Source organism: Brachycentrus maculatus, unplaced genomic scaffold (assembly GCF_059751285.1).
Source record: "Brachycentrus maculatus isolate JH-2025_06_01 unplaced genomic scaffold, ASM5975128v1 h1tg000235l, whole genome shotgun sequence".
Classification (NCBI taxonomy): Eukaryota; Metazoa; Arthropoda; class Insecta; order Trichoptera; family Brachycentridae; genus Brachycentrus; species Brachycentrus maculatus.
Window position 1 is genome coordinate 392,501 of NW_028280986.1, and position 13,644 is coordinate 406,144.

At 28.2% G+C, this 13,644-nt stretch overlaps 1 protein-coding gene across 2 annotated transcripts in view; it reads left to right on the forward strand.

The window, feature by feature from the left end:
• LOC148306604 (leucine-rich melanocyte differentiation-associated protein-like) overlaps positions 1-13,644 on the forward strand; it is a 33,217-nt gene that overhangs the window by 9,004 nt on the left and 10,569 nt on the right. Inside the window, exons 1-3 of one of the 2 annotated variants that reach the window (XM_088264652.1) lie at positions 7,864-8,029; positions 10,554-10,639; positions 13,147-13,288. In XM_088264652.1, the coding sequence (XP_088120778.1) occupies positions 7,919-8,029; positions 10,554-10,639; positions 13,147-13,288 (339 nt within the window). In that variant the 5' untranslated portion in view covers positions 7,864-7,918. Of the gene's footprint in view, positions 1-7,863; positions 8,030-10,553; positions 10,640-13,146; positions 13,289-13,644 lie in introns of those variants that run through there. The other variant, XM_088264653.1, reaches the window with a different exon arrangement.

A 13,644-nucleotide genomic window follows, 5' to 3' on the forward strand; every position in this document is an offset into this window, starting at 1 on the left:
GTCCCTCATTTAGTGTGGGTATGTCCAATTTATGAAAAAGAAAGAATATAATTGGAAACATAATGTGTAAAAGAGGGTATGCAGTTGACAAATATGTATGAGGCAATAGGACATAAGCATCTATCACATTTTCTGGTGTCTTATTTAGAAAATATGACAAGACGAATAAGACAAATAAATGAGCTGTGTGACAAATCTTGATTGATAAAAGATATTGAATCCATTGTATTATTGTATATTTTGTATTTTTTTTTGGGATCAACCATATTCATTTATTATTCACAATACACATTCACTTTCATTTTTAAGTCATATAAACTACATAAATATGCTAAAAATTCTTGTACATAATAGGCAAGGAGAATTTTCTAAGGCAACAATTATGTTAATAAAAATTTAAGTGGTTATGTTATAGTTTTTTTAATAAATTAAATGCATCCTCCTACCTGTATTCTGCGTGATGACATTCTATGACATTATTTTGTAATTTGTCTCATATTTATATAAAAATCCGAATATATATATATATATATATATATATATATATATATATATATATATATATATATATATATATATATATATATATATATATATATATATATATATATATATATATATATATATATATATATATATATATATATATATATATATTTATATAAATATATATATATATATATATATATATATATATATATATATATATATATATATATATATATATATATATATATATATATATATATATATATATATATATATATATATATATATATATATATATATCAAAGTATTTCATCGTTTGTACGTTTATAATAATAATTATTATTATTATTACAAACCAACTAAAAATATTGTAAAAGTTCACCCAAAAACTGTCTTATTTATATATATGTGTATATATATATATATATATATATATATATATATATATATATATATATATATATATATATATATATATATATATATATATATATATATATATATATATATATATATATATATACGTAATAATTCCAAATTCTTCATACCACCCGTCCCTCCCACTTTTTCTTATAAATTCTACGTGAATTCATAAAAAAATATTCATCAGAAGGACCTCCACGAAAAATTCTTTGACGATGATTACAATTTCCGGAATAAACCGGAAGTAAGTGAACGGAATAAAAATTGAGGATGGATGAAATTTGAAAAAGTCATGTTTTGCCGACAGCCATGAAAATGACAAATAGGTATTCGTTAAATTAAAAAAATCTCTTCAAAGAAAACCCATGATTTCTTTATCGACGAAAGTCTATTTATATCACACGATAGAATCATATTTTTTATAACTTTACTTACAACAATTTGGTGTATTCCCTTACAACTAGATTTTGGATAATAATATTTTTTCTTGACATTTATCTTAATTGGCTTCAAAATATATCAATTTTTGCCCAGTATTTCAACCGTTTTTTTTTTGTACGAACCCCAAAATTTCATGAAGCTCAATCACCTGGAGTATCTAACCAATTAGCTTACCACCACCCCGTTTCTCCGCGGGGGCAGGCATAGAGAATAGAACGCCTCAAAAGTCTGCCTTTGCAAAAAATCTTCGCCTCTTCCACATTCATGCATCTCCACATACACGCCGATTATTCCGACTGGCCACTTTCAAGTATTTGAAATATTTGATCATGCCAAGTTTTCCTCGGTCTTCCTCTGCTTCTATTGCTAACCAAATACATATCATAAATTTGGTTTACTTTCCCTTTTTCAGTCATTTTATTACTGTGAAAACTACTTTACGTACATTTTTATAATACAGTAAAACCTCTCATAACGATTAAATCGCATAACGAACAAAAAAAATGTGAAATAGTTGCTCCTTTAACGAGCGACATTTCGCACAACGAGTTACAGAGAAAGGGCAAGTCCCTTTTTCACAGCATTTACTTGTGAGCCGGGACTTACGCGCTAGTCAACAAAGATTGTTTCGCTTAACGAGTAAGATTCTGGAACGAATTATACTCGTAATGAGATGTTCCACTGTATTATAATGTCCTCTCTCTTGTGAATGAAGATTACATGAAGGACCCGTCCGTAAAGTAGTTAATTTATTACGTTTGCTCGCACGACTTCTGTGAAAATACATATTACATCATACCTTGTGTGTAATGTTTGTTTTTAGTTACAAGGATAACAAGTTATCGGAATACTAAACATGTTTTTAACTTAACTGTGTTATAATCTACGATGTTTGTAAATTATACAAAATATGACGTATATGTTAGGTCAAATAATTATATTAATCAAAAATGAAATATTATTACTGTAAATAGTAAATTAACTAATGTTTTAACATTTTGAGTGTATCCAAATACTTTTTCACAAAATCTGGATGATCTCTAATTACAGGAATTATTTTCATATTATTTTTTAACATCTCATCAAAGATGAAGAAGAATATAGAAGTCTGGGCATTTACGGGGCTGATGACTGCTGGTTTAAGTGATCACTTTACACACGTGTAACATTCACCAATTCTACGCATTATTGACAACCACACTACTCAAATTCTTGGAACTATATAAGTACATGAATTAATTTTTAAACATTATTATGTTATTTTTAAACATTAGAGACATCTATTGGTGAGATGAAAATAAGCTTTTTATTGAGCAGAAACTCTTTTATTAGTATGTGGTCCGAATAACATTTTTTTGTGAACAAGTATTTGGACACACTCAAAATGTTGTTACTTATTTCTTAACTTTAAATACACAACATTAAGTTTTTTCCGAGCTGTCCCTCTTGTCCCGGTTTAGAGTTTCATAATTATGGTAAGCATAAGGGTAAGGTATAGTAGGCTCTGGTCGTGCTTCTATATGGAACGCGAGTAATCCAGAGTAGGCACTGCTTTTCTCCCTATATAGAATACAAGTATTATTTTGCTGTCAATCATCTGATTGGTGTATTTCGTTTATAACTTCTGCAGCCAGCCACTTAATACATAAATAGAGAGTACTCGTGCAAACCGGGACAAAACCCTTAACCGGCCGGGACTCCGGTACCCGTGTTTGAAACCGGGACAATCCTCTTTGTCTTGCTCGACCTGGACACTAAAAGTTATTTTATATTGTATTTTGATTATTTTTATAATTTATTGGTATATTGTACTAAGAAATACCAAAAAAATACACAATATCATTTTGGAGATCATCAATTACGATTTCTCGAGCCACATCAGAATTGATATAGTTTCTTGAATGTTTTTCGCAGATACTTTGTGGTACATTTTATAAACTTTATAAAATTAAACAACTTTCTTTTAACCTTATTAGTGCACTTTAATCTACCGGTTTCGACAAGAACCTTGTCTTCATTAGGGTTTATTAAATTCTAAAACATTAAATTACTCAAAATTAATTACATTCCCCTACCAAATACATGTCTTTAATATTTTAGAATTTAATAAACGCTGATGATGACCAGGTTCTTGTCGACACCAGTAGGTTAAAGTATACTTATTACAAAAAAAGTGGTTAAAACAAAGTTGTTTAATTTTATAAAGAATTGATATAGTGCCGAGTAGACGGGATCACTAAGATCCCCTTAACTTTCGCCTTTCCTTTTTATGACTTGCATGAATTTATCATATGGATATATATTTCTCTTCATAATTCCAACATATGTAGCCCTTTATTATATTATACGGTATCTTCTTTTAATCCTGTTATGTTCTGTTCAATTCATTGTATCTTAATACCGTATATGTATTTATAACATATCAACCTCAGAGACTTTCATACTCGCCTCAAGACTTGGTATAATAAAATGAAAAATTGGTTTCATTTTATTTCCTCTCAATTTATTATCTCTCAGTTTCACACTGCTTTTCTGCTTTCTGTTTGAAGACTAGTATTTATTCAATATTTTCCATGTGGATTTATTTCTTTTTTATTTGTTTTGCTTACATATTTATTGTTTTTTATTGTGTTATGCACAGAATATAATATTACACGTCGTTTATACAAACTTCATACCTATTGACGCGGTTTTTATATAGTATGCGCAAAACACGTGTTGCAATTTTTCTTTAAATGATGACCGGTGGTCTTAGAACTGTTTACTCGAATCCGGGAAAAAGAGATGTTTTATATATTGAAATATTTCAAACAATAATAAAAAAGGTACGAACTAAATCAATCATAATTAATCATTAGATTTCATCATAGCGATTAAAGATTATATCAAGCTAATATAATGATGATTCGCAGTGAAGTAATTTTGATCTTTGGCTGTTTAACAAGTCATTCGTTCATATTTTTGGAAACTTAATGTTAAATTTCTACAATAAATATAAAACTATACAACAAGTTCAAAATGCACAATGTGAAATCTTGATTTACGAACGCCTAAATTACGAATTCTGAATGAAAACATAACCCTGGCTTAAAAATACAATTACCAAAAAACAGTAATTTAGAGTTACAAATAAATATTCTAGAAAATAATATCGCTTCGATTGTCGATAAAACTTAATCAAACTGCGCTATAAATGTTTGATTACAGGTTTCTCAACGTGAGATATAAGATCGACAACATCTTTAAAAAATTAATGCAATATGGATGTTCAATAATGTGCAAAATGGTGAATGTTACACAAATGTATAAAGTGATCACTTATGCCAGCTAAATGCCAGGTTTTTGGCCCTGGAATGCTCAGACTTCCATCTTCTTTCGCATAATAACGATAGATGCCTCATCTCAATTTGAATCACAGGGTGAATAATCCAGCGTCTGATAGAGAATAAATTATATTTTTGTGTAAATATTTACTCACAGAAACAGTTGGTAATGAAAGTATGTATATTAAAGTTGTTATTCTACATAAAATGTTTTAAAAAAAAAATTAACTTATCTAGATGTTATAAGACAAACGGATATGTGTATATAAATAGTAAAAAAAATTAAAAAATAAATATATATGTATATATATATATATATATATATATATATATATATATATATATATATATATATATATATTTATATATGTGTGTGTGTATGTGTGTGTACGTGTGTGTGTGTGTGCGTGTGTGTGTGTGTGTGTGTGTAAATTCGTCTAAACTTTCATACACTCCATGTTTTCCAATGCAAAGAAAATAAAAGTAGATATTTTTTCTATGTATAAGTCTATGAGTCACACCGATGTGACTATTTTATTACTATTTTTAGAATTAATGACCCGTAGATGATGAATCTCTGGAACCTTAAAGATTGTTTTTTGAACTGGATAAAAAATCTACACCAATTAGCGCTGCAAAGCTCAAAGCTCGAAGTCACCTTCTAGTAGAAATTTTTTTTGTTGCTTGAAACCGAAGTTTTTTATACTTTTTTCAGCTGTTTTTCAAAGCTTAAGCACAGACTGAATACCTTACATTTCTTTAGAACTTTTGATTAATTAAAGAATTTTATAGATGGATTAAAGGTTTATTTAAACTCTTGAAGAAAAATTCTTGAAGACCGTACTAAAGGTAAGGTAAAAAATGCCATTTTTCATCAAGCCCTAAATGGAAAACAAAAAGTGAACAACTCTAATAACCATTATTTATTATTTTTCCCGAAGGCATTTGAAGAATCTTAAAGGAGTTTCTTGTTCTTACATAAATTGTTTACGACTCCATATGACTGGTTAATTGACTCCAAGGTATGCAGTGATGTCGCATACACATACGCTCAGTGCCTTTCCGCGTTCTTGCCCATCCACCTTATGCAACGACACTGCAAGAGAGTGAAAAATGTATTGCTAATAATAATTTCCTACCCCTAAAACTTTAAAAGTGCTTTCATTAATATATCAAGAAAAAATAGAAGAAACAAACAAATTATGTTTAATAATGTGCAATTGAAAAACAAGTTAAAATAAGAATATTGATAACAATATATATTTCTTTTATTTTATTAGTATTTTACTAATTATAAAACCGAAAGTAATTTACTGCGTTTCGTTTTTTTTTTTAATTCTACTAAAGTAAAACATGTTAAATACATATTTATTTCTACAATTTTACAAAAATAAATTATTATTTTCGCGGTTTGAACTCTCGATTGCAAATAAAGAAAAAATGTAGGTTCTAGTACGAATTTTGTGAAACATACGGTTTTTTATGTAATTTATTGAATCAATATTATTTCAATTGTACTATTTTATTTAAATTTTATTATTCTAACAGTCGTTTACTAATTGAAACAAAAAAAGTCGTTCAACTTCATTTTCTAAATATACAAGACAGCGTTAACTTTTCTGGATTGTGTAGTATATTTATGATTTATATAACTTCGAAATCCTTCAACTATTTTGTTGAAATCATTCTAAAAGCGTTAACATCGTTCTTTTATCTTTTTTATAACAATTAATATATATCGTTTTTGTACCGGTTTGTATTTCCTTTTTTTCTATAGGAATAAACAAATAATAAATATTGTGATAATGACTTATATTATAAACTTCTTATTTGCTTTATTTTTACTCACTTACGTAACGAGTACCTTTTCTGCTACCTATATCATTTAATAATTCAAAATTTCGTCTAATTCCAGATTAATTAAGACCCTCATTGTCCCTGTGAAGCTTTCGCGAATCCTCAAATGAGTATTATTACAATTTAATCTGAAATACGGATTAATTATATAACTCCGTTATTTGCATAACACAAGCGATCTATAGTACATTTTAAATAAATACATTGCTTCAACAGCTACCAGTATTTGAAATCTTGAGGATCTTATTATATGTTTTAATATCTGTTTGCGACAGTAACGTGACCTAGGAAATTTACGTAAAGTGAATATTGAAGATAGATAATATTGGGAGTCAATTATGATGCTACTAATTCCAGAAATAATCTGTTTGTCATGAAACAAACAACGTTGACCCACTTTTTAGTAAATTAAGTCAATACGAGTAATACTACATCGTTAATACTTTAGGCATTATTTATCGAAATTTCATTATTTACGACTTATTCCAAATTATTCAAACACAATTCTCCGCATAACATGACTAACTAACCATCACCTTATTTTCCCGCTTTCGCTGATGGGCTTTGCACCATTCACTCTGTTCTAAGGGCTCACTATCCTTTTTTTATATTTATAAATTTTTTCATCCCTTGAAAACAAACTTCCCTAAAAATAAAATAATATATTTATATTTTGTGTATTTTTAAGAAGATACCTTTGAAACCCAATTAAATCCGAATAAACGATTGAAATAGTATTTACAAGAAAAAATAACAAATATTGCACATTATTATAATACAATTCTAGGGGTCTGGCCATGAAAATTATTCAAAGAGCGAAACTTTTATTTATGAGAGTGACAAAGAAAAATAGTTATGGAGTTTTAAAATAAATAAGAACCGTGATAAAATTTTCATCAATGACATTATTTAACACGGTAAAACTATCCATCATTGTTCGTTTGAGTGTGTGTAAAGTGTTTCCTGAAATGGACAAAATTATAATTAAAAATTGATTATACTACGTAAAGTGCATTGAAATATTAAATATGAATTAAAGATCAAGATAATTTTTCAAAAAATTGATCGAAATAAATCAAAAATCCCAGATAGCTTAAAATGATTTACATAAGATGATAAAAACTATATTTCTTGGACATTATTGTCTAAGAATAGTTTCCACCTAGTGAAAAAATATTTATATTGTAAAGATCTTACATGCTAACACTTCTATCCTTGAATACAAATAAAATTGAAGCCAAATTCTTCATAAAATGGCCACCGTATTCAACATTGAAGTTGGATTTTAAGGATATTAAATTTGACGAAGATTCGCAATCACATGTTGATATGTAAGGTATAGATGACGTTAGAAGTGAACATGGTAACAGAGGAAAGGTAGCATTATGCCTACAGGGCGTACTCAATATAAGTGTCTGGTAAGAGTGGAAACTAGAAGAGGAAGACGTTTCAGAAGATCACAAGTATGCCTACAATTGGAGAATTCCCGAGCTCAGGTTAAAAAATTTCATTTGATAACAAGATATGTGTACATATATATATATATATATATATATATATATATATATATGTATATATATATATATATATATATATATATATATATATATATATATATATATATATATATATATATATACAAATCAGAGGTAAAATAAATATAAATGGACAGTAATTACAATCTTTAATTATACAATTCATCAAAATGATGATATATGGTATTGTAATGAATATTTAAATTATATTTGAATACATTTTTATTAAAAAGCTTGACATAAAGTGAGTAAAGGCCTTTATTGTTTTTGAAAATAGTCCTGTATACATGTATTGATGAAATAAGGAATATTTTCCATTCAATTCGATAATAAATATTCTAATAACGGCAGCGGTGCCAATAACATATTCACCCTACTTTAAAATGAGTGAGAGGCACTGGCGTAGCGTTAAATTTTGAAGTTATGACGCATTACTTGTCTAAAAAATAAAACTTTTTTGCTTTTTAATTTCCCCTTATTTTCATCCTGTCAAAACATTCAAGTTCACTGGATGATTAATTAATATATTTTGTTCCTCAGTCAGTGTGTCGCCAATCATTTCCATCACTGCTTTAAAAGATAACTATGCCTTTTTTATTACCATATTTATAATTATATGTGAAGATAAACGCTAATTTAAACCAGTTTTAAATTGACTCTGTGAGTTTTTGAAATAATACTGATAGCACTAAATTATTTTCTAGCTGTACATATATAATTATTTACAATAATATTAAATGGATCAAACTATCACGTTTCAAAGATAAATGTGTAGGTTTATGGGTAGTTGATAAAATTCTTCTTCTTCAAACCCTTATCCGCACCCGAGGGTGCATAAGGCACTGTATAATATAAACGCCGTGTTATCTTGATCGTTAACATTTGATCAGCCCTTCGCCTCAGGTAGTATTTATTAATGTTAGAGTGAAAAATTACTTTTATTTATTTTTCCCCCCTCCCCCTGGGAACCGAACCCGGGATCTCCAGTACGATAGCCGAGCTTGCTGATCATTACACTACGGAGGTGGACTAGTTAATAAACGATTTACGTAAATTTTTACTAGCTTTCTATGATGTATTTCTTATTTTGATTTTACTTGGTGAATACTATTTTTTATTAAAACCTATTCTGACAAGTGTTTCAATGCATTAAGCACCATAATCAAACGGTGTTTGCATCCATTTATTGCAAAAATTCAATTAAAAAACTTGAATTCATTTTTATTTTAATATTATTCTAGAAAACTTTATGCGATATAATATAGTCTCGCTTATAAACTTGTAGACAATATGGTTATCTTGAATACATAATAACCTCTACTTTTTCTGAGATTACAAAACTTGTTTTAAAAATAGGTTATTGCTTTTATGAATTAGCAAGTCAAATACCAAGGAACCTTTTAACTCTCCTAAGCCAATATTCTTTTATGAATAGCACGTACTTAATATATTCAAATATATCAGCACTTTTTTACAAGGAAAATGATAAAGTACCTATAGTAAAATTAATGATCCCTAAAATGCTTCAGGAGAAAATACACATGTACGCTCACTTTATTATTTTTCTAAATTAATATTTATTTTAAGACATCTTTGTTGCGATTTTTATGGCTACTTTTTCCCAAAGGAAGTTTTAAAATAGATACTTATTTTTTTAATGTTAAAAAAAATTATTGGAATTTAAAAATCGAAACATTTTTCTTAATTAATAGTTAAAACAAGCATTGAAAAAATATAATAATATGTATGCAATGTGCAATAAAATGTGTCTTCTTAATTATTGATTTAAATCTTGACATCTCAAAATATGAAAGATGAAGAAAAATATGAAAAACTGGGTATTTACAGGGGCTACGACCTGTCGTCGGCTGGTTTAATATAAAAAAGTTTAAAATTTGTAAGAACAAAAATAATGAGTTTATCCTCCAAAGGATTATCTAAATATATAATTGATGGCTCACAGACACCAACTATTTTAATTTATTCGCAGAGCTTACGACTACTCATCGGCTAGCTTAAGTGATCACTTTGTATAATTGTGTGACGTTAATCATTCTGTCCATGTTTGATCTATATAACTCGATTTTATAGAAATTGTATATATAATATACGATTTCCTTAGTGACCATTCGTATGCGAGTTCGAATCGACATCTAGCGAGATTTTTCAAAGCTAGACATTAGAAACAAAATGTTACTTGCAAATTTCCTTTCCGTAAAATGTATTCATCTATGTGTGTGAGATAATAATTATATTTGACAAAATTTTCTAATGTAGGCATTATCACTACGAATTCATTGGTCTAAGCACACATACGTTAAATGATAACGTTACCTCTTTTAATATTACTCTATGATAATCATATCATCGTTATCATGTATCTTTGATAACATCTTCATGTTTCTAGTTAAGATTTTCATCTCCGGTAACTTTTAATTATCTTCTAGTTTTGATATAGACTTATGTATATTTCTCTTTTTTACAGCTTAGTTACAGCGGACAAGACTGCCAAAAGATACCTCCGGCATTAAATAAAATGTTTGGAGAAAAAGTGGAATGTCTCGATTTAAGGTAAGTTCAAATATTAAAATCATATTAGTTTAATTTATTATTAGATTAAAACCAATATTTTTAGCTTTTCCACTTTTTTATTTGACCAGCGACCGGGTTTCGTCGTTACCGACATCATCAGACTGGTGAGAGGCTATACAAATTGTTATGTTATATATAAAAGAAGGCAGGAGTTGATAACCATGATTTGATATAATTTTATGAGAAATTAATTTAATTTGAGTGAATTTAAGTATTGTATGATATTTAAAATATTTTTTATAAAGGTTATTTTGTATTGAAAGCACGATTTTATATAAAGTTATAATAGATTTGCATTTTTTTTAAATGAATTTAAATTATGTAACGAGGTATCAGGAAATGCTGGTTGACGGCTCCTTCCACTAAGCTGTGGTTGTCCGGGGGGAGTCCGAAGTTCTCTGAAATGTAAATTTCCCGGCAGTCATTTCTTATCGACAAGACATTAAGGCATCTATTGTTTCTTTTGTTCATATTAGTTTGCTACTTCCTTTAACAAAGACTTATTCATTTTTTTTTTGGATTTTTTATCATATAATTATTTGATATTAAAAATCGAAGCAAAATGTTTTGAAATAATCATTAACAAGGAAAACGCTAGTCACGAAGTAGTTTTTTTATCTTTTTTTTTTATCTAATAAAAGCTCTATCACGAGTATAATAAGCATTTTTAAAGAGTTTTTTTAACTATTTTTGTTTAATGTATAGAAAAAAGTGTTAACATGTAACTTTTGATAAAATATAGTTTATTTGTTTATTTTTCATGATCATATTCTTCAATGAGTGAAATTATCATGTTTTCATTTCAGATTTGATTTTCGTATTGTTGATTTGTAAGTCATTCATTTAATCATTTGATAAACACAGTAAATATATATTAAAATAATTTATATAAACTTAAAATATTACTGAAGTCGATTGTAAATAATACATCAGTTTACTGGTTTATCAATCTAAATAATTATTTGCTCACGGTCAAAGTTTATCGGTACTCAGAAATGTCAATGTAATTCTCTGATAATATAAATCTATCACTTATAATATAATACAGCTGACGATTTATTATTTAGGATGATTTCGTAACATTGTGATTTGTCAATGTACTATTAATTTACTAATATTCTCTCTTACAGCCCAAAGTATCAGAGCCTAAATGACTTATAATACGCACCAAACTGGACTGTAATTTAAATAGGATTGTAAGAAATAAACTATCAAAGAAAAACTCTAAATTCAGAAAGATGTGGCATAATATTAATATTAATTTTAATATTAATAATAAAATTTTAAGTGTGTCCAAATACTTGTTCACAAATCTGGATTATCTCTAATTAGGAGTAATTTTTTATTTATTTTTATGACATCTCAACATATATCTCATTAGTGAAATGCTAGTGAATTTAAGCGTGTTTCGAAATTTGATCATATATATATAACTTCCAAGAATTTGAGTAGTGTAGTTGTCAATCATGGGTAGAATTGGTGAATTTTACACGTGTATAAATTGATCACTTAAACCAGCCTATGACGGTCGTAAACCCCGTAAATGCCCAGACTTCCATATTATTCTTCATCTATGTCAAAAAATAATAATAATAGAGCCGGTAACGTGCCAAATACGTAAAACGGTTTTTCCATCTTTCAATTGTCATTCACTGTTTCTCACCAATGAACAAAATGGGGAACATGCCAAACCGGGATCCACCATTAAAATGCTAACTATGGAATCTTTAAATAATATTCATTTTTTTCCTTTATTAACGGCCGTAGCCAATTCGTTCATGATATATTACATGCATACTTCATGATAAAATAATATGTTTTCTCTTTTTAAGTATATTATTGGTTCGAAGACTATTTATCTTAACAAGCATGAGTATATTAATATATGTTAGTATATTTATATATGTTAGCCTTAAATATTGTAATTATTGTTGCTCTACAGTTAGGAAGTCATATACTCCAGATATCGATATGGTCCGCGAGATCATTGCCAAAGTTTTCATTATGTGTACTCATATAGGAGTATTGAATCCAGACACTATCCGACTGTTATTACAACAAAATTGTTACTGCTAACGGTACTGGAACACTTGTGATAAGGAAAATGGAAACGCGCAAATGAAGACAATTATTAATGTATCAAAAAATTACAAAATTACAAGAACAAAGCGACACAAATATACTGAAAATTATTACACTTATTAGGGCGAGAAGAACAAAGCCACACGTGTGAATATTATTTTTATCTGAGCACACCAATATTAGCCCTCCACCCCTTATATACGATTTTAAAGGCGTTACATGTGGTGGGGACAATATTGTAAACATTTAAAGCTTAATGAACTGCGTCTCTTTGTTCTTCTAAAATTTTTATACATTAATATAATAATGATAAAAATAATACAACGAAAATAAACCCATTTGGAAGAAATATATGACTGTTTCTCATGTAATAATGTAATAATGCAATAACAATTTTCTTTCAGTTTCAATAGCCTAGTGTCTCTAAACGGGATAAGTGGTTTTCCATCTCTACGAGACCTCATACTAGACAACAACCGGTTGGTGGACGTTCGACCTCTTCCCTTTTTACCACACTTGGCAGCCTTGTCTCTGAACAACAACCTGGTAGGTTTATAATGATTTAATTGTAATTTTCACCTTAAATTGCAAAGATATAAACATTTACAGTATTTATGTAGTCTCTGGTCTGATTTGAATATTTCAAAACAGAAATTCCGTTTTTAAATGAAAGTTTAAAACACGTCCCGTATTTACACTATTGTTAGTGTGTCCTAATACTTGTTCACAAATCTGGATTATCTCCAATTTTATGAGTTATTTTTCATATTATTTTTTGACATCTCATCAAAGATGAAGAAGAATATGGAAGTCTAGGCATTTACGGGGCTGACGACCGTCATAGGCTGGATTAAGTAATCACTTTACACAGTGTAACATTCACCAATTCGACTCATTATTGA